At 28.9% G+C, this 22,166-nt stretch overlaps 3 protein-coding genes across 6 annotated transcripts in view; 2 read left to right on the top strand and 1 right to left on the bottom strand.

The window, feature by feature from the left end:
* Positions 1-104: 104 nt before the first annotated feature.
* LOC107439206 (transport and Golgi organization 2 homolog) lies at positions 105-20,649 on the bottom strand. 3 transcript variants are annotated; one of them, XM_016051717.5, is made up of 8 exons: positions 20,413-20,649; positions 8,360-8,501; positions 6,193-6,318; positions 5,385-5,499; positions 5,230-5,303; positions 2,585-2,747; positions 1,286-1,396; positions 105-346 (listed from the first exon to the last, which is right to left on the bottom strand). In XM_016051717.5, exons 1-8 carry the CDS (start codon positions 20,428-20,430, stop codon positions 217-219), a joined length of 879 nt encoding a protein of 292 aa, XP_015907203.3. In that variant the 5' UTR covers positions 20,431-20,649; the 3' UTR covers positions 105-216. The 3 variants fall into 3 exon arrangements, with proteins under 3 accessions (XP_015907203.3, XP_042907746.1, XP_042907747.1); XM_043051812.3 differs by lacking the exon at positions 20,413-20,649 and adding an exon at positions 12,128-12,266; XM_043051813.3 differs by lacking the exon at positions 20,413-20,649 and adding an exon at positions 12,192-12,223.
* On the top strand, positions 12,371-13,879 carry elgi (E3 ubiquitin-protein ligase NRDP1 elgi). Its single transcript, XM_016051716.4, has one exon. The coding sequence runs from the start codon at positions 12,702-12,704 to the stop codon at positions 13,638-13,640; it is 939 nt and encodes a 312-aa protein (XP_015907202.1). The 5' UTR covers positions 12,371-12,701; the 3' UTR covers positions 13,641-13,879.
* The window catches only part of LOC107439204 (lysosomal acid phosphatase), a 35,761-nt gene continuing 32,193 nt past the window's right edge, over positions 18,599-22,166 (top strand). Inside the window, exon 1 of one of the 2 annotated variants that reach the window (XM_016051714.5) lies at positions 18,599-18,818. In XM_016051714.5, coding sequence (XP_015907200.1) covers positions 18,732-18,818 — 87 coding nt within the window. In that variant the 5' untranslated portion in view covers positions 18,599-18,731. Of the gene's footprint in view, positions 18,819-19,095; positions 19,246-22,166 lie in introns of those variants that run through there. The other variant, XM_071180692.2, reaches the window with a different exon arrangement.

The raw sequence follows: 22,166 nt of genomic DNA, 5'->3' as shown, positions 1-22,166 counted from the left end.
ATTCTCAATGTTATTGTAAAGTTTTCTTTTACATTCCAAAGAAAATCTTTTTCAAAACTGTAGAAGAATTTTGGTAATAATATTATATGACACTAAAGAACATAAACAGCAAAATATATTTTATTTAAGTGTTAACAGCAGTATAAAAAATATATAACAACTATGTATAAAGTACTCATTCTACATAACATAAATATTTGAATAAAATAAAGATTTTCACCACAGTAACTTAAATGATTGATTATTGGAAACCCATTGATCATCAACTTCAGAAAGGATTTCAGGTCTGTTCCTTTCAAAATAATCAACATTACCCTCAGCATCAATAGTAATTACGGTGTGACATCTGAAAAAATTAGAGATGTAATGAATAGTGGTTTGGCCAAAGACCAAATAGCAATTTTTTTTTACGTATTTATAAATGTGTTTAATCATTATTAAAAATAAGCTGAAGTCTAAAAAGAGAAAAAAAATCCTTTTAATTCTTAAAGAAAACTTTAAAAAATGCTACGCTAATCATAAAGGCGAAACAGAAAAATCAATCTTAAAGCTGAACATCTCAGTAAGAGGAAAGAATAAAGTCTTAATAGAAACCCTTTAAATTACAGCATCATAAAAACGTTAATAAAACAATTTTTCATTGTTTCAAATATTTCATGTTTCTTAATTATTTTCCTCACTAAATGATAAACAGTTAAAAAATTAAGAGAAAATGTATTAATATTTTCTCTTAAGAGAAAATATTAATACATTTTCAACATTGTGCAAATTCTAGTTCTAATATTTAAATTTTATTTAAATAAAATAAGAATTTTTATATGTAAATGTGATCGATCATTTCTTGAAACTTCTGGACCTTGGATTTCCAGATCGTGGTTAGCGAAAGATCCAGATTTTTCCAGAGCACAATCACTTCTGCCTGTATAAAATCCTGAAGAGGAGAAAAAATTTATCTTACATGAAGTTCAGTTCAAATACCTTACTGGTCCTGCCCAGTAGAAAAATACAAAAAAATAATTCTAAAATGTGCATAATCTACCAAGTGTAAAAAATATGTTTTTGAAACATCACAACTGGTTCAATACAATTTTAAAGTTCTTAAATACATCATTATTTCCACAATGGCAAACATATGAGTCGCTTTATGTTCAGTATTTTGAATAAATCAAAAATTAGGGAATATTTAATCAAATCTCTCAGTCTTTGAGCCTTTTTCAAATAACTTTTAACTTTCATTCCAATATAGTTGTCTTTTTGATTTTTTAGAATAGATAAGTAGTCTTACCTGCTACCATAATTAGCTCCTGGGATGGATACAAATATAGAATTTAATTTTTCCAAAAAATCTCTAGTTTTTCCCTTTCCTTGTTTTCTCATCATGTCATCAACGGGATATCTGAGATTATACACAAACATTTCACTCATTGAAAACTAAATAATTTTGTGTAAAAAGAACAAATAAACTAAGAATGAAACAACAAGTTGGCTATATTTGAAACAGAATAGAATTAATTTTTGAATTATAAATTTGGCTCTTTTTTCTTAACAATGGATGTATCACTTCGAAAGAGTAATAATCGTTTAAATTAAAATCACTACTACTCCTATTCAACCTGTGTTAAAATTGCCAACTTAAGTTTCTCTCTTGAGAAATTAGTGAATCTACTTTTAAAAAAATTCCATTTTTGTTTAAAGCTTCTAATCTTTTATAATGCTTTAAAGTGCATTTTTTTCTCTTCTAAATTTAAAATTTTTGCTTTTGGGTGGAAATTTTTTTTGTTAATACACTTAAAAAAATAATTGTATCCATATTAAAATGAGAACTAATTTGAAAATTAAGCCATTGAAGCATAAAAAAAAAAAAAAAAAAAGTATTCTAGCAACACAATTAAGACCTTAACTTGATCATTGTGACATAAATGAAAGAGGAAATGCAAAATTGCATTAAAATGAATTGAGTCCCATAATAAAAATATTATATAATTACTCAATACTACTATCAGACTTATAAAGTGTCTTTATAAGGTTATAAATGCAGATAATAATAAAGATATCCTAAATTGCCAAACTGTAATGACTCAGTTGTTTAATAAATAAACAACAAAATTTTTTTTCTTCCAAGTCATAATATATAAGCTAGTCGCAAAATAAAATAAGAGGTTTATAACTTCAAAACTTTTTGAAAAGCATATTTTAAAGTTGGTAGAGATTTTTGAGCAATTTAAATTTTTACAGGTTTGTATGCTAAGAAATATTTAATTTCACAAACATTAAATTAAAAAATTTTTAAAAGTTTTTTTTTTTAGCTGCAATAGTACTATTGTACTACTTATATTTTAACAAACTAATTTTAATGTTTTATTTAAATTTTCTATCTAGTTATAAGCTAGGATTTATTTTAAAAGTAAAATTATATGTAAAGATATAATAAACTTTTTATATGGTTTAAAAGTTTTTTTTTGTAAAATTTCTTTTTATAAGGTGAGCATTCTTATTATTAACTCACTTTGGCAGCTTTGATTCCTAGCTGTGTATTTCAATTAACTAGTTTTAGCCACTTATTTAATACATTATCTATCATTACCTTGTATTATCACGCAGTAAGCTGAATAAATCTTCTACCAATGTGTCTTTGGTGGCAACTGAAGTCTTTCCATTTATTATTTGGCTAAATTTTTTTTTGGCCTCCAAGACCTTTGGCCAATAAATTTCTAGTGGGTTAATGCTATTACCAAATGCATGTACACCTAAAAAAGTTAAAATTAAATGCAAAACTTTATGTATTGAAGTATTTTTTCAACAGGCAGTCACAAAAAATGTAATACAAGTTTCAACAGCAAGAATCAAACACATTTAAATAGTTAAAATTCCTTAAATGAGAATTTTAAATAAAATAAAAATATTGCCAATACATTTCAACTTTTCTTTTTGATTGATATCAGATTTTCCTTTAATAACAGCTAAGTTCAAATAAGTATTATAGATTGCATACCAAATATAAGAAATTGCAAAACATAATAAAGCACTAAAATATGAAAGTAAATTCAGACCTTTAAATTCAAATAAATAAAACATCTTTTCATTTAAAAAATTAACTTACAGAAAAAAGTTAATACCAAAATAAGAGAGAGTTTACAAGACATTAAATAAATTTGGAAAAAAACGGCAGTACAATGTATTCTAATTAGAAAGCGTTTACCAAAGAACCTTTCTGCGTTATTAAAAAACTTTACACGATAAATTAATGTTCAGTATTTAAAGACAATATAATATGTTCCTAAATCTAAAAATGCGAAGGCTTTTAAAAATTAATTAACATATTTTAAACAACAGCTAACATGTTTTTATACTTAGCTATGTCCTTCCACTAAGCTTTTGAGTTAAATATTAATATACAGTTGAAAAAGAAAATATTTTTAAAAAAAGTTGTAAATAAGTACAAACTGTCCCAAAAATAGACCAGCAATTTGAAAATATTAAAAAAACGCCAAAGGAGATTAGTTTGGATTTAGCTAAGGAAACCAGCGTTCAATTCTCACGTTTTTAAAGTAAGTTAAGTCCCGCAAAAGACTGATCGTAAAGTCACGGTTTCCAGTTGAACACCGACTGCGGTCAGTAAGCAGATGGGTGACCACTTTAATCAGCCTGCGTATGGACCGAGGGTGTGCGGTATCGGTCCTCGTTAAACTGTTCTATTGTAAAGTGTTAGACTTTGCAAGCAGGTCGTGTGGCTACCAAAGCTGGTAAACCATCCCCTCTGCAGAGGATCAAAATTGCGTTGGTATGTCTCCGGATCATCCTCAGGGATGTTTCCCAGACCTTTGCCAGTAGCCCATTGTGCAGCTCTAGTGCGAAGTAAATAAAATATCTACCTGCCTTAAAGTAAGTTTCACAATTTATGAAAAGATGGTGCCTCTAATTAAAAAGATACAAAACAATGTTGTTACTCATCCCCAACTTAAATCAGAATTCTGATGCATCGCCTAAAACGAAAGTCATTATATCGACCTGCCGAAATATGCATTATTTCTCCAGGCCTAACTCGGAGAGAAGTACTAGAAAATCCTGATCAGGTTTATCATATATTTTCAGATAATTTTTTAGGAATGGATGACACTTTTACTGTCAGACAAAATCCAAATACTACTATAACTATAGTAAGGGCAAACTCAAGAACCCTCCCTATAGCAATAATTTCTGACCTAAAAAACTGAGCAAAAGTCAGGGTTACGGATTCTAAATTCCGCGATGTTGCTGATGAATACACCACTCCACGCAAAACAATGTTTTTAAAATAACTGTCGATTTTACCAACAATGTGGTGCAATCCAAATACAAAATTAACAAATGCTGTTGCGAGTATTTCATTTGTAATGGCCAGATATGTAACAAAAAATATTATTTTAAAATGCTTTCAGTGTATCTGTTGATGAATTTAGCAACAAATTTTAGTTTGATGAGAATAAAATTTTCTGGTTTCCAAAAGAATGCAGCATTTTCATTTATTTATTTTGTATCTCCTTCAATTTTTCTTTGGTTGATTTTTCTAACCATTGATCATTTCTAGATCATCTGGGACAATGTGGAAAAATTAAACATTTATTTGACCCAACTGAGACACCAGTGTTTCTTTTATATGTATTTTTCCCCTGAAATTGCAATTAGATGCAAAGATATATTTTTGTATTTTTTTTAACTATAAAAAACAGTCTAATAGTTAACTGATAAAAGTCTGTTAGATTATTGGAATAATATTTGTGCTAAAATCTAAAATCCAAGAAAAGTATATTCTGAAAAAGTTTCTCTTCTTTTTTCATTCATAATCTAAAATTTATCAATAGTTGATTTTGTAAATTAAAGAAATTTCAATGATGAATAAATATTTCTCTTAGATTTAAATATAAGTGAAAACTTTAAAAATGATTTTAACACAGAAAAAGACATTAGTGTTTCCTACCTGTAGCCATAAAATGTTAAATAACCATAATTATAAAAAATGTAAAAAACCGTAAAATAAAATGGAAATTAATGAAAAATGTAGATGACCCTCATAACAAAAATGCTAAATATAATATTTTTCATTCAACCTAAATTAATACGAAATAGTGAGAAAAAAATATGGAAAACATGTTTAATAAAAATTCTGCATCAAAGAGTTAAAGCTTGTTAATAACTAAAATATAATAAAAATTCAAAATAACTTTAATATAATTTAAATATTTAGAATACCTGGTTCAATCAATATTGGTTGGGATGATGAATAATGGTTACTGTAACAGCAGATTTTTGGCATGTTTCTGGAACTGTAAATTACAATTCATTAAAAATAAATTCAAATGGAAATTTAAAAATATAGACAATTATTTAAATGGTCAAAGAATAACCTATAATCCATAGTAACTAAGAAAAACTCATTATAGTCTTCCCCTTGTGAGCAGATATCTTTAAGGTAACTAATTGAATCCTTATCATCAGCAACATAATCAACTACTAAGAAACCTATAAAATAAATCCTTAATAAGTAAAACATAAAAAAATCTGCAAATTAATTATAACTACGTTTTAAGTATGCATAATTATAATTGTCATATAATAGTTTTATCATGAAATTCCAACAAAATAATATGCTACAGAAAGCATTTTAAATTAATAAATTATTTCTAAAGCATTTTAAATTAATAGACTAAATGAGTATGCTATAATGTATAATAAGTATGCTACAATATATAATAAGTATGCTATAATGAGCATAATCATAGACATGACGTTTTACTATGAAATAAAAAGTTATGAAAGGAAAAAAAACACTGTTTCATATTTTATAAAAAATATTATGAAAATTCATCTTTAACTGCAATCTTGCAGGACAAATAACCAATATAATAATACTTTATCAATTGAAACATTCACAAAATTTTTATTTAACATTTATTTGTTTTCCCAGATGTTGATTTGCTACAAATAAAAATTCTGTTTAAATTGTAGCAGCAGTCATATTTTATGAATTTAGTATTTCTGAATTCCCTCTAAATAGATAACATTATTTTTACAAGAAAACATGCATTATTTTATAAGTAAAATACTGAAAGGTATTTAAAAACAAAATAATTTCTGTTTGTTTGTTACAACAGCATTGTTTTAATCATAATAATTCAAAGAATAACAATAGTCAGGAAATATTTTAGCAATTACCTCTTCCTTTCTTATTTGGTAGTATTTCTTCGTCTGGCTGTAAAATATTGAGAAGAGCGGCAATTTTTCCAGTTTTACTCATGGCCAGCCAGGTACCACCTTCTTTTCCAGGTTCCATATCCCTACCTTTTACAAAAATAATTTTTTTTAATAAAACTTAATTCTTAAATAATATTTCCTTAAGTAAAAAACTAACTGGATTTTAAAATATCTTCAATTATAAACAAAAATTCAGCAAAAAGATGAATATAAATAGTGGGGAAAAAAAACAAGATACATAAATTTAAAAAAAATATTTCAATGACACAAATTTTAGAATAATAAAAATTTTAATGAATAATTTGTCAGTCATTTAGTGTTAAATAAATTTTGATAACACAGTGAAACCTACAGGAAAGACCACTTCTGCGTAAGCGACCACATCTATTTATGACTAATTTTGGGAAGCAGGGAATTTTTTCCTTACACCTTGTGTTGAAGGAAACTTTAAGGAGAGACCATCAAAACCTCTCCCAGCGACCAGGAAAAACCTCAGCACCAAATGAAGAAAAGATCAAATAAGAAAACATAATAAATTATCAAAACAAAAAAATATTAATAAGTAGAGTCAAATGCATTCAAAATTTTGTGAGTGGCTCTCATTTAGAGAGCTCTTTTGACGATTTTCGAAAAAGATTGACAACCTGATGTAGCAGTCAGAGTGAACTAAAGATGATGCTATCAATGATTTATTTTTAAAGTTAAATTAGAAAAAAAAAAGCGTTTTAAGCAAACTTCTTACTTTTTAAAGCTAATTTTTCTCATATGAAATTAAATGCAAACTTAAAGTAAAACATAATTGTTTATTAATTTAAAATAGTTCTATAATTCATAATTGGTAAAATTGTTTTTACTCATAAATAGAGGTCATTTTATTGATGCAAAGTTTTGTTAATCGATCCGATTTTCAATATGCTAACACAAGTGACATTTCTGCACTAAGAGAATGCCACTGACTAAAATCGTTACAAAAAATCGTGTATCTTCGATAAAATGTTGAAGTTAACGTTTTGAAGTAACCTCGATTAACAACAATTTCACCGTGTAACAGAGAGTGATCGTTTTCAAGAGGTTTCACTGTATTAAAATAATCATTATATATTATTAATTAATGTGAGAAGTAAAGAACCAAGATTACCAGCATTATGGTATGAAATGTTAGAAAGAGAAAAATCATGTCTAATTTGCCGAATCAATAAACAAATACATAAATACAATTTAAAAAGTTTTACATAGAAGATAAACAAAATAATACAAGCATCTATAATATACAATGGTTTTAATAAAAATTAGAATGACTTATTATATAAAGATCATTATAGAACTAGTTTGTTCAATAAGAAATATTCCATTTCTTATTTTATTTATTCATTTAAAAAAGATTACACTAATCATTTGCAAATAATGGTAAATTAAACATTTATCAAATTTTACTAAATAATTTAAATGTTTGCAAGAATTTTAAAAAATCAAAACATATAGTGAGTTGAATGATATATTGTCATGAAAACAAGGGAATGAAGACAAAAGTAATATTTTAAAGTATCCAATCAAATTTTTTTCCCTGTCAATATTCAAAGTTTTATCCATTAGCTTTCAAAACCTCATTAAACTTTTGTTCTTCAAACTTTAGAATTGAAGTTTTATAGTGGAACCTCAATATTAGGTTTTCTGTCAGACTAGCATTAAAAAGGTCACAATCAGCCAATAATACCCATAGGTGTATCAAATACAACAATATTGCAATCATAAATGATAACTATTATAAATGAATAAGAAAATATTGCAATCATAATTGAAAACATAACAAATCAAAAATGCAAAGTGAATATTGTATATACTGATAATTATTGAATAAGAGCGCATTGTGAGCGTTGATAAATTTTATTTTGGTTAAAAAAAATATTAATAAAGGTAAAATTAACGTTTGTTAGTTAAATTGGAAAAACACTGCGGTATATTCCTAAATATTGGTAATTTTGACAACACATTGCAATATTAAAATTGGGTATTTATTGGTAGCTAGGACCAATGCTCATATTGGCAACAACAACTCAGAAAAGCATTGCCAACACTTGGAAACTAAAACCATTAAGTACTACAATCTTAAAAAAACAAATGATGATACCTCCAATTACATTAGGAAAATTCTCCCAAAACTCTGCTAGTTTGGTCGGACGATTGTAAATTTCATCTCGAACACTTGCCAGAATTAAATATAATTCACCTGTTTTAGCATCTGGATTCACATAAAAAAGTAGCAAACACATCTACAAAAAAAATAGAGAGAAGAAAATTTAGTCAAAAACGAAACTAGTCGAAAACAATGTTTAACGATAGTGGTTCCACATGGAAAACTAAAAATATTTTTTAATAATTAAATAATTTTTATAACATTATTAATAATGTCAAAGTATATAAAGATGGAATATAATGATAAACAGAAAATTATTCAAAGATAAATTTTGACTTTATCTACCTACACTTTCTAACGAAAAATGAAGACTAGTTTAAGAATAAATTTTGGAGAGGCAACTGATTTTTACCCTCACAAAATCAAGCCTCAAATGTATAATACCATAAACAGTTTTTTAGGTACTTATCAGTTATAGGGAGTGCAAAGTCAACTTTGCCAATACTAAGCAGTGGTCTGCCCAGGCCAAATTTACTACCGTTTAGCGGTACCTTCACAAATTCAACTTTAGGAAAAAAGGTAGTTTCACAAAATATTTTTTGTTAAAATTTTATTTTTGCATTCTGCAAGAAACGATAAATTCATATTTTTACCATAGCTTTGTGTTGATTTTTTTAAATATAATTTTTAATTTTCACAAAATAGGTACCTCTCAGAAAAACCTAGACAAACCCCTACTAAGCAACAATCCTGAATTCTGGTTTAACATACGTACTAGCTATCAAGGGCAGGAAAATGCTAAAATATTTGTAGGTCAAATAAAATAATTCTTTAAGAAACAAATTATTTTAAGGAAAATTACCATACTAAATTAAAAAAATAAATAATCCAGTTAACTTGAAATTCTGACACATAATGATTAATAATACTCATACAACTTATTTTATATCACATATTATTTGTGAAAGATTACGATTTTGTTTAAAACTGCTTTATTCCAGTTGAATTAAACTTTTTTCTTTCATAAAACAATTTCAAAAGAAATAAGAATAATTTGAATTGTAAAAATGCAAGAATAATTTGTTTTAAAACATCTTTTTTTTAAAAAACAAAATTGCCAAAACTAATCAATAAGTTAATTTTGAACTTCCATTTTTTTTTATAAAAACAATTAAAATTTATGTACTTACAATTTGCATACTTAACAAAATTAATTTTATTCATGTGATTAAAATTTTACATGCACTTATAACTATTTTTTATGATTTTTTTTTGTCTGCAGCCCTCATCTTAGGTAAGGTTACTCTTGCGAGATTTTTAGAAAATTGAAGTCAATTTGTGTTGTTTGTCCTGGTTGAAAATAATATACTGACGACATATATTCAATCCTGTAAAAATGTCATGGAGTCTAATACAAAAAGAGATCAACTATAATAAGAAATTGGTATAGATTTGGGAGGCATCTCTACCCACTTTTCAGGGTGTTTTTCAATCCTCAACTTCGGCAATAGATAATGATTTGGTGTGTATTAGAATATAGTCAACATGGAGATTTAACTGATTGCCCAGATGGAAGATAATTGACATAATGAATGTTAGTATTTTTTTGTTTTCATACCTAACATTTTCTAAACTCTATAACTAAACTCAGTGGCATGACAGCCCATAGAGGGCCAAGGCCTACTGTGCCCATTTCAGTTTTCTTGACCTTGGACTCTGGGGTGCAGGAGCAGATGTTCCAGTCAGGTGGTCAGCCGAACGCGAAAAACCCAGTGCTTAGTTTCCAAGCATGCTTGGTACTCATTTATCGACCCACTGAAGGGATGAAAGACTGCTTGCCCGGCCCGAGGATCGAACCAGGGACCTGTGACAAGACAGCGCGAAGCGCTACCACTCAGCCACCGGGCGTCCTCACATTTTCTACAGGAATTTAATTATTAAATTTTGCGTTTAACCCCTTAACTGCCGCGGGCGTATATATACGTCTCGGCCAGACGATGCGTTAACTGCCGCAGGCGTATATATACGCTTTCCCGAAGTACGATGCTTTGCATTGCGCTGCTATAAATGGAACTACACCCCCTACTTCAGAATGCAGTAAAATGGCCTTGAAAGTGTTTGCTTTGCGAGTGTATTACTAATTTCGGAGGGGAGGGGAATGGGAAAAGGATGTTATGGAAAAGTGATATCGTATTAATCGCTCGTGTGTATTTATTTGAGTAAGGTCGGGTTTATTCTTTTTCCGCTTTTGTTTCCCGTATGTATTTGGTGCTTTTTATTCTTTCCATCAACATCTTCAAAGAAAAATGCTTCGCGAAAATGTGCTGTTTGTTCAACAAAAAAAATTCGTCGTGAATCCCGCTATCAGTGCAATGGATGTGATGTTGGTTTATGTGTCCACCATGTTTCAGGATTTATCATACAACAGCTAAGTTTTGACATCTTTTATATTGTATTTTTATTATTTAATTTAAATTTTGTATTTTCTTTCTTTCCTTGTCTTGTAAAATTAAACTGTTTTTAAATTGCAAAGCGTGCATCATTTTCCCTACCAAAACACCGTGTAAGAAAGTGCACTTGAGCGAAAAACGGTGGCACTGGGGAGTTAATCACGTTAATTTTACTCGGCAGTTAAAGGGTTAAAATTGAATTTAGATTGATGTTAGTGATGAACTTATAAAAATTTTGAAAGATTTTACATTGCAATTTTTTATTAATTGCAGATTGTTTACAAATCTGTGACCTAGGAGTAATGATTTGCTTAATGATCTGCAGTTGTTTTTTTGATAATTTATGTAATGTAACATGTTTGCTACAGAAAATTTATCAAAAATGGGTGCATGTTCATTACAAACCAGTTGCCCAAGAGTAATTATTCTTCATAGATCTGCAAGAATTTTAAATTTATGTAATGTTAAAATAGATGGTTTTCTTTTAAGGTTTAGGGCTGATGTTTTTAAGTCAAGTGCCAATATTTTTTTAAGGTTGTTTTGTAAAATTGATGTAATGCAAGTGAACCTTAAATTTCGTAGGGTAGCAATATTTGATTCAATTTTCAGTATTGGGTGCAGACACATAACAAAATAGTTACCTGGCAGCTAACCTTTATTATAGATCTAATATTATTTATAAAATGCATGCTTAATATGGCAGCAAAACAAGTGAACTTCGAATTTAATAGGTTTGCAATATTTGATTTCTTTTTCGACATGTGGCAAAACTGCACCAATAACAATACGAAAATGATGGTAGGTGTGAAAAAAAATCCCTAGACAGCAGGTACAGATGCTTGACAAATCTGTTCCAAGAATTTTAATATTCCATGTAATGTAAATCCTCTAGTTCATTTTTTTTTAATATTAAGAATTTTTAAACATTAATTTTGTGTTTAGAACCATGATCGATTACAGTATGGTTTCATTTTTTTCATCGTCAAATGAGTTCAAGCTCGGTGAAGTTAGTTATGATAATATGGATGAAATATAGGCGGCGTTCCATAACAATTTATTACAAACAATAGATTCAGTAAAAACTACAAAAAAATAATAAATAATTAAACGAGAATAGAAAACATACAGGAAAGAGGGGGACAAATAAATGCAATAAGATAAATTGGAGAAAAAAAATGCCTTATAATTATTTTCGTGCTAATGAAGACTACATATTTAAACAACACAATTAGTTAAAAGCAGTAAAGTTACATGGACAGAGAAATAAAAACATTAATTTTTTCTAATAAAATATACTTAAAAATAAAATTACATCTTAGAAATAGTTTTGTTTCAATATAAATAAATCTAAGCAAAATTGAAGTCACTGAATTTACTTGTTGACAAAAAACAGACAACGTTTCCTCTGACTATTTCTGCTCATTTTAAACTCCTCTGACGGCAATTGTTCCAAAGACAAATCTTCGTTAAAATTCAAGAAAGAGAAAATACAAGTAAGTTAAAAAAATTTCATTTGAAAATCAACTTATGTTATTTGCTTTTGAAAATGATAATAATTACTACTTTTTCTTAATAATTACTATTAGATTTTGAAAAACTATTGAATGGCAACTTATGTTATTTGAAAAATAGTTTTTGTTTATTTATTGTCTGGTCTGCTGGTCCGTATGTGTCAAATTGTCTTTTCCTACAGTTAATTATTTTTAATATCCGCATGACATTAATGTTATTTGCTTTGTATTAACTTATTATCATATCTTAATTATTCAATACTGCTTCCTGTGGTATCTTATTCTAGTTTTTAAGTTTTTGTTCAATAGAAATGTATAATTGAATTTTTTCATTAAAAATCTACAATATCATTATTTATTAGCATTTAATTAAAAATGGGATACGATATTACTCGATTCGAAGGTGAAGTTGACGAAGAATTGATCTGTCCTATTTGTTCTGGTGTTTTGGAAGAGCCCTTGCATGCTCCGCAATGTGAACACGCTTTTTGTAAAAGTTGTATTAATGAATGGCTTGCAAGGCAACCGTCTTGTCCTGTAGACCGTCAACCAATTACTCCAAATGAATTGAAACCAGTGCCGCGAATTCTGCGTAATTTACTTTCCCGTTTACTTATTATGTGTGATAATGAAAAATTTGGCTGCTCTGTTATAGTGAAACTAGAGCGTCTTGAAATCCACAAGGAAGAATGTGAGCATAATCCTAAACGACCTGTTCCTTGCGAGCAAGGGTGTGGATTGGTTGTGCCAAAAGATGAATTAAGAGAGCATAATTGTGTTAGAGAAATGAGAATGCTGTTGCAAACTCAGCAACTGAGGATCAACGAAATGCAATGCAATCTGAATGAGACCAGGAAAGACATTGACTTGCTGAAAACCTGCGTGCAAGAATGCATTCGTGCAATGAGATTAGCCAATCCAAGTGTTCCGGCATTAGTAGAAACTCTCGAACAAGACGAAACTATGAGATGGATCGGTTCTCTACAGCGAGCTCGTGTAACGCGTTGGGGTGGCATGATTTCGACACCTGATTCCGTTTTGCAAACCATGGTGAGAAGAGCACTGAGTGAAAGTGGTTGTCCTCCACACCTAGCTGCGGAGTTAATGGAAAACGCTCACGAAAGAAGATGGCCTACGGGTTTGAGTACTTTAGAGACCCGTCAGTCCAATAGGAGATATTATGAGAATTATGTTTGCAAAAGAATTCCTGGTAAACAAGCTGTTGTTGTAATGGCTGTTGATAATCCCCATATGAATGATGATATGGTCTTAGATCCTGGATTAGTCATGATTTTTGCTCATGGTATTGAGTAAAACTATTGTGATGGAGACTGCTCATTATTTTTGGATGTTTTAATGTATTCTGTGTTATTTAATCTCATTTTTTTTCTGTCTTTCTTATCATTAAAGAGATATCTCGAATTGATATGTATAGTGAGTAAATTTTTCTGTGGAAAATATATCTCTTGGTCCTCTTACTTATATTGTATTTACCTACACAGCTATGTTACCTATGTGATAAAAATTTGAATAAAAGGGTTACTTGAAGTAAATTTTGTATTTTATGACTTTTTATTCTTAATTTAAATTTTAATGCAATTATAAAATATTGTCTAATAGAAACTAGAAATGTTTTATAGTTTAATAATAGGGTATGATTTTGGTATTCTTTTTTGCCGCAGTTGTGTTTAAATGTTTTTCATTCAAAAAATTTGTGAAATTCTAACTATGACTAAATTGAAATTTTCACTGAATCCTGAGAAAGTATTATTACTTTTTAAATATTACTTTCAAGATGTTTATTTTTTTAGGTGTGCAGTATTTTATTAAAAATTACATAGCATAAAAATTACCCTTTTCGCAAAGGTCGAATCATATATGCCTTTTGTACAGACTTATCTCAGGCCCGGGTATTTTCACCCAGGCATTGTTGGAGAACTAGCCTAATGCACTGCCAGTGCATCTATGCCTTTTAAGCTAAAACAATTTTTAATAACCAGTAGATAGCACTATGTATATTACATAGTTATAGTATTCTGACCTTCAGATGGTTCATATTCTGCCTGTCTGTGTTATTTTGCTCCACAACTATGGCTGGGGAGGAGGAAAATCATAATGTAAACTCTTTAGTTTTCCGCACGATTCTCATTTCTAATAACTCTCCGAAAATTTTTTTTGTTTCTACTTTTTGCTTATGTTGGGTTTTCTGAGTTTAAGCATCCGTTTTGTTGCAGTTTGTGTTGCTTTCTGATATATTTTGCACATTCCTCTTTTGTTATTTCGGAAAGCCTTACTCCAGTTTATTATGGCAAGAAAGTGTTATTTATCAGTATGATAAATGAACCAATTAGTGATACAAAAGAAAGTGATGATTCCTTTGCTAAAGAGTTAGAAAATAATATTAAAAGTTATTCTGACACAGACATTTTGTCAGAGACTGAGCTCGCTGAATACCTGCCTTCCATTTCCCGTAAAAGTTTGGCTCAAGATACTGCATCTTTGACTCGAGAGCTTGAGGAATTGCATCCTCATATTTGTATATTGTAGGAAATTTTTTATTGATTTGAAAGTATATGAATATGTTTTTCCAATTAAAACTTTGGAATAATCGAAATGCACTTTCAAAATTTTTTCTTAAAGGTAAGAATTTTTTTTCTCTATATTTTCATATAAATTGAAGAAAAAATATTATTAAAGTCTAGATTTAATTTATATGACAGATTATGTAATAATCTAAAATGGTACCAAAAATTACAGCGGTAGAACTTAATCTTCATTTTTTTTTCCTTCTAAATTTAGGCCTAGTGGTTCAAAATCCACGCCCTGTAGTATAATTCCTTTCACTTCCTCCCAAGTAAGCATCTTAAACAAAGATGCCCTGTTGCGAAAAGGTTAAGGAAATAGAATTCCACAAATATATTTGTCTAAAATGTTGAAATTTTCTAAATTCTTATTTTTAAAGAGAAATTAAAATCTCCCTTACATAAATATAAAAATTATTGTTTAAAAAATTTTTTTGAATATTTACGAACTAAGAAACACTAATAATATATTAAATTCATTTGTATTATCAATTAAATTAATTTTTCAGAAGAGGTAAACAAATTTGGTGTGGAATTTATGAATTTTCCATTTATTTCATACTGAAATCATATTTAAATTTCTTAATAATTTAGTGTTTTATTTTTTAGTTGTTCAATTAAAGTTTAATAAACTCAAAAGTGTCAAAATAAAGTCTGTAATTTTGAGACAAATTAAATTAATTATTATAATATTCATTTCAAAGTCTTCTTTCGATTTATAAAAATAAACTTTGAAGTACTCTGAGTAGAGCAATATCTTCTAACTCCTAAAAAATTGTCTCTGACTCCACTGGCTTGGTTTAAATTAAGTTTTGATTTTCTTGAAAACCTTGCATCAACATTTTTTTGATAATATGAATATTACTGTAATGTTTAAATGGTTATTATAGTGCTTGATATTGTAATTTTTTTTTTAAACAAAATCATTAATTTTGGATAACTTGGATCATTATAATAATAAGCCTCAAGTTAAAGTTATTAGGAAATCTATAAGATATTTCTGTGAACCTGATGTATTCTAATCAAAATTCCAGAAACTTATAAAATATCTATGAGGAAACCGTTTGATGAGAAAATTTGATTGTAAGATTTTTGTTTGTAAAAAAAAAATGTGGCTTATTATCTAGGTAGCTGAATCTGCTGAGTAAATCTGCTGCACTATCTTCAGAAAGCACTATCCAGAAGTTTAGTCTGCAACTTCAACATCACACTGATATTATTATTGTTAAATTTCAGATTAATCATATATATATGAAGCAAAATTGGCAAATATAAGATCCTCATCAATAAGAGCATTATGTTGTTTAAATTTGAGTTCAATTTTACACAATGATGCTACAAAAATGAAACAAATCGAGCCTCTAACTAAGTATCAAAAAGAAAATTCTTTACTTTTTGTTTTTTGTGTTATTCCCTCAATTCATCTTTTTAATTTTCGTATAAAACAAGTATCGAGAACTTTTGAAATGGTTGTCAGTAATTTTCTCTCATTTTTTCATATGCTTTTTAAAAAGAAAAATAATAAATAAGTTGCATCTCCAACTGCTGTGCTTGAAGGCTTATTACGTACCACAATTCTTTATACCAGGGGACAAAATTTCCTCTCGTCAGTGGCACCCAAATATTTAGAACTAGTGAGTAAGTCTAACTAGTGAGTATCTTAACTAGTGAGTATCTTAAAATATTCTGCTTCAAACAACCATATTTCCCTACAGTTTGTAGCAATCAAATATTAAAAATGGTGTGCAAGACCCAAACTTATACTTTCCAAAATAGTAAATTTATGCCACTCAAATGTGTTAACACCTTAGGGGGTTTCCCTCACAAAGAAAAAATTCTCGAATTTGGTAGAGAGGAGAGAACGAAACTATTCATGTAATTATATCCCAATCTCTTTAATGAGCAAATGTTGTTTTTTCAGAGTTGATTGAATTTAAGTTTACTGATATAAACTCGGATGAAGTTAACAGTGAAGAGTGTTCCACTAGTCTCCAAAATTTGCTACAGATTATAAGATTTTATACTATTTTACAGTTTCTACATCTTTATGGCTACCAAACAATTATTTTAACCATACCTATCAAAAGTTTAAATCCATTCACATCTTCATGAAAATTGTACCAAGAAATAAGTTTAGTCTGGCTGTTACAGAGTGCAAGAAATAAACGTAACCACACTCTGAATAACTTTTGATCTGCCCGTTCTAGGACTCAATCTTAATAGTTTGAGAGGGCTAATTAATTAACGTAAACGATATTTTAATTTGCGAAATCAGACACAAAAACGCAATTTCTTTGGACAAACATACCATTTTTTAGATGAATTCGGATTTTTATCTCCCAAAATGTAAGGGGGTAGCCGCAAACGGTCCGAAGTTTGGACCCCATAATGTTAATTTGACTTTTTGCATATTTCACCGTAAATCGAAAACTTTTTAAGCCAATTGAAAATGTTTTGCTCACAATTATAAAATTTGTTTATCCTATTATAAAATTTGTTTAATTATAACGTTATCCTAGGATAGTTCCATTCAAAATATAACTATTCGTAAATATTTATCTTAAATAATAGTCGAAAACATTGAATTGTGAGATCTAAAATTTTTTTGCATCATTTTAAAGAAAGCAAATTTTAAATGGCAAAATATATATTTATATTTTGGCATAGGGTGTTCAAAAATACTTTTTTCTTCTTCTTTTGTAAATAATTGTCTGTCCCTAAACCCCCCTGAAAGCTTTAAACTTTATTGCAAAGTAGAAAAAAATCGTATGATCCAAACGCTTTTAAAAGTACGATATAATCCTCTTAGTATTTCTTGCGAAATTCAAAAAAATATCGAAAACCAAAAGTGTGTTCCATTATTGTAGGGTAGTATATGTATATCCTACCCTACAGCACCTGTTCTTATTTTTATTCGATGTTTATGTATGCTGTTACTATCTATAATCTGCTATTGGAAAAAGAAAAAAAATTATATATATATATATATATATATATATATATATATATATATATATATATATATATATATATATATATATATATATATATATATATATATATATATATATATATATATATATATATATATATATATATATATATATATATATATATATATATATATATATATAAAGAGAGAGAGAGCAAAATAAAGATTTTTAGAAACAAAATGTAACATTAAAAAAAAAAATGTAAGGAAAAAGAAAAATTTGCTAAAGAGCATTTAAATAACTTTCGAAAAAAATTAGAATTTTGAAGCTCATAAACAAATATCGCCTTTTCGACCTACCAAATTTCAATTCTGCAGTTGCATTCTTGCGGCCTGTACCATTCATATATTTTTTCCGACAAGTTTAACAGTTAATAATTCTCGAACGTATAAATTTTTTTTATTCTATAGTAATCCCTGTCAGCTATCCCTGTCATTCTATACACCTGACTTCTTGAATAGTTTCTAAGTCTTATTGTGCAGAATGACAAATTGTAACGTTAAGTTCAACACCCAAAATAGCGGCGGCGTCGACGGCCCTTAAAATTATTTATTTTATAGAGATAGATAGATGTTCATTGTTTCATTATAAACCACGTTAGTTATTTCACCATTACTATTTCGTTTTTATTGAAATCAAAATTTCAAATGCAGTAAATCGTGCTGGACATTAGAATTGGAAATACGAGACACGCTTCATTGTTGTGTGTGAGTTAGAACTTCATTTTATTTTATTTATTTTTTTAAACATTGAGTAAGAAGAATTGTAAAAATAAAATTATCAAGCATTCCGTTTTGTAAGAAAATATCTTCATAACCTTTTTCGACGAAATGTTTGCAATATGGCTCAGCTACATGACTGTTACTCTTTGGATGGGAGTAATTGGATGCGAATATAAACTGCAATTAATACAAATGGTGAGTTATTTCGTTAGAAAAAAAAATTAGAGTCGTCAATATTGGTAAATATTATTAATTATGATAAATACTGAGCATTTTTCATTATGCCTTACTTCCAATATCTATGGTTAGAATCTTTTCTCAAAATTGAAATCCAAAAATCGTAAAATTTAGGACTCATTAATTAATATTGAAACATGGAAAAAACGAAAATGCTATCAACTATGAGAAATGCTTCACTGTTGTGTGTGAGTTAGAACTTTATTTTATTTTAATATTGTAAAAGAAGAATTGTAAAAATGACATCATCCAGTAGTCCGTTTCGTAGGAAAATACCTTCATAACCTTTTTCGACGAAATGCTAGCAATATGGCTCAGCTACATGATTGCTACTCTTTCTATGGGAGTAATAGGTTGCGAATATAAACTGCAATCAATACAAATGGTGAGTTATTTCGTTGGAAATAAATTAGAATCGTTAATTTTCGATAAATATTATTAATTATCATAACTAGTTTGTTTTGTTATGCCTTATTTCCAATATCTATTTTTAGAATTTCTCAAAATTGAAGTCCAATAAACGCATAATTTAGGGGTCATTAATTAATATTGAAACGAGGAATAAACGAAAATGCTATGAAAATCTGTCGATATACTAATATGGAAAGTGGAATAAAAAAATTTCGAAATCCAGACTATTGTCTGATTAAACTTGGTGGTGTCTGTAATAATATCTTTAAAATTCCTCTCCGGCAATCCAACAGGTTTTAATGTTTTCATCGTCCTCTCGCAAATGATTCATTAAAGAGTCGCGATGGCTTAGGAGATAGAGCGCCCGTCTCCCAATGAGGTATCCCAGATTCGAATCTCGTTGGTGGTATTGGTAGAATTGGTGGAATTCGAATCTCCCAGATTCGAATTCCACCAATTCTACCGGGCTCGCAGCGACCATAGTGCTGATGTAAAATATCCTCAGTGGTAGAAGGATCAAGGTTTAGAATCCCTTTGCCGTTAGGCTATCCGTGGGAGATTTTCTTGGTTTTCCTCTTCATGTAACGCAAATGTCGGTTAGTTCCATTAAAAAGTCATCCACGAGGACTAGTTTGTTCAATGCTTGATCCAGGAGTTACCTTGTCTTCTGGTTGAGTTCAAGTTACTGGGCTACGGAGTTAGACATTGATATTTTTAAATTCGGAATTGGGTCGGCTGTTATAAAAAAAATGATGACTCAGGTTTTTTTTTTCAATTCAATAGCGTTTTCTTTTTAAAAAAAAATTAAATGAACTCGATTATAATATTCAAAAACTTTTAATGAAATTAGGTTTTTCTAAAAATATTACCTTTCAGAATCTTGTGATATAAATTGTTAACCTAAATCTGCCGTGCAATAGAAAAATCAACGTAAGCTAGCAACAAAGGATTCAAAATTGAGATTTTTATATATTTGGCACTATTGTATAATAAGCTATAAAATGCCAAAACATTCAAAAATTGGAATTTTTAAATAGTTTTCCTGAAATTATATTTTAGCGTTGAATGCATTATCTATCAAAAGAAAGAAAATACTTATCAAATCATAATTTACATTCCAGTAATGACTTTACTTACTTACCGTTTTTTTAAAAATCATTAGGAAGCTCCACTCACCAACTCTCGTGGTTGCACGTTATTCATAATAGTTTTTCCTCTTTAAAAGTCAATAAAAGAAGATTATTTTTTTTATAAAATGTATAATTACTATAATTTTATGTAAGCAAATTTTACTAATACGTAAAATGTAACGAAATGAGAGAATATCTGGATTTGAAAAATAATCAACTGTACTTGAAAAAAGAATTAAACTTAAGAATACAGTATGTGCAACACAATAAAAAATAAATGAAAAGTTATTTCAGTTGTTAACAATCGAAACGATTGTCTGATATCGTGTGCATTGGTGGAAAGGGGGGGGGGACAGCTTTTATATCTCTTCACTCTTTTTTTAAAAAGTTTCAGTTCTTCGATAACATCAAGTTACGAATGCACGAGTTCATAAAATTAAAATCGCAAAAGAGATTCATTTTTCTACAACCCTAGGTAAATAATTATTAGTATTTAAAAATAAAAAATGCTAAAATGCTCTTGAAATTGCAATAACTTTCGGGGAAAAAAAAAGAATTTCGGAAACAACTGTCGTTAATTTTATAATTCAAAATTGAGCTATCAGCACGTCAATTTTTACTCAGTAGTTGCATTTTAGCTGACAGAAGATCAAACCATGGCCAGCGCTAAGCTTTCGCCGCCTCATCAAATGCGATGAAATCGTACATTTGGCGAATAAAATTGTGTTCTGGCAAAAGTATTGGCGTATAATATTTTCCACAGGAAAATAAAAATATGTTAACTCTATCCTCAAAATTACGCCAAAAAACTTTTATTCGAAACTAATCAGTATATTTTTATTTGATTACAATAATTTTCGGTAGAAGCGCCGCCTAACCAATTAGAATTGGATAAAAAAATATAAGTCAGAAACAGACTATCGTAAAATAGTTTTCCATGGGAAAAAAATTAATCCTAAAAAATTGTTAAGATTAGCATTTGGTGAAGACTTTCATAAAATTAGCGAATACTTGTGATGTTTGGCTAATTTATTGGCTAATAACTTGACATCCTTAGCGCGGGCCCTGTCAATCAACGCATTTTTTTTTACTACAAGTTTAACAGTTAATAATTCCGGAGCTAAAAATCGATTTTTTTCCCCCATTCTATCTAACTCCTTGTACGTTTTTCTATTTACCTTCGTAATTTCAAGTTTCTAAGTCTTGCAGATTTTGAGCAACAAAACTAAATGTAACGTAAAACAAAAAATTAAAATAATAATAAAAATTTTCCAAAGAAGCACCTAAAATTGCAATAATTTTCAAACAAATTAAAATTTCGAAAAAGAAAAGCGTGAAGTTAATTTTATATATAAGGTAGGTGGGTACTTTATATTTACTTTGCAATAGAGCTGCACATTGAGCTCGTAAAGAGAAACATCCCTGAGGATGATCCGAAGTCGAGCACTTTACGGTAGAACAATTTAACGAGGACCGATACCGCGCATTCACGGTCCCTCCTCAGGCTGATCCAAGTGGTCACCCAAACACTTACTGATTGCAGCGAGTGATATTTGACTTCGGTTTTCCACTGAGAACCGATTCCTTACGATCAGCCCATAGTAGGACGATTCCATGTAAAAAAAAGTGGAACTTTTGCCAAATTTCAACTCCGTAGTTGCATTCTTGCCGCCTGTAGAGCGGTCCATTAGGTATTTTCCCCCGACAAGTTAAATAAATCGTTCACGAACCAAAGAAAATAAAAAGAGAAGCAGTTCAGCTCTGC

This window comes from Parasteatoda tepidariorum, chromosome 8, assembly GCF_982258835.1.
Source record: "Parasteatoda tepidariorum strain Cologne lab strain chromosome 8, Ptep-v5.0, whole genome shotgun sequence".
Taxonomy (NCBI): domain Eukaryota; kingdom Metazoa; phylum Arthropoda; class Arachnida; order Araneae; family Theridiidae; genus Parasteatoda; species Parasteatoda tepidariorum.
The sequence above is the reverse complement of the archived record's forward strand: the minus strand, read 5'-3'. Positions and strand labels throughout refer to the sequence as shown.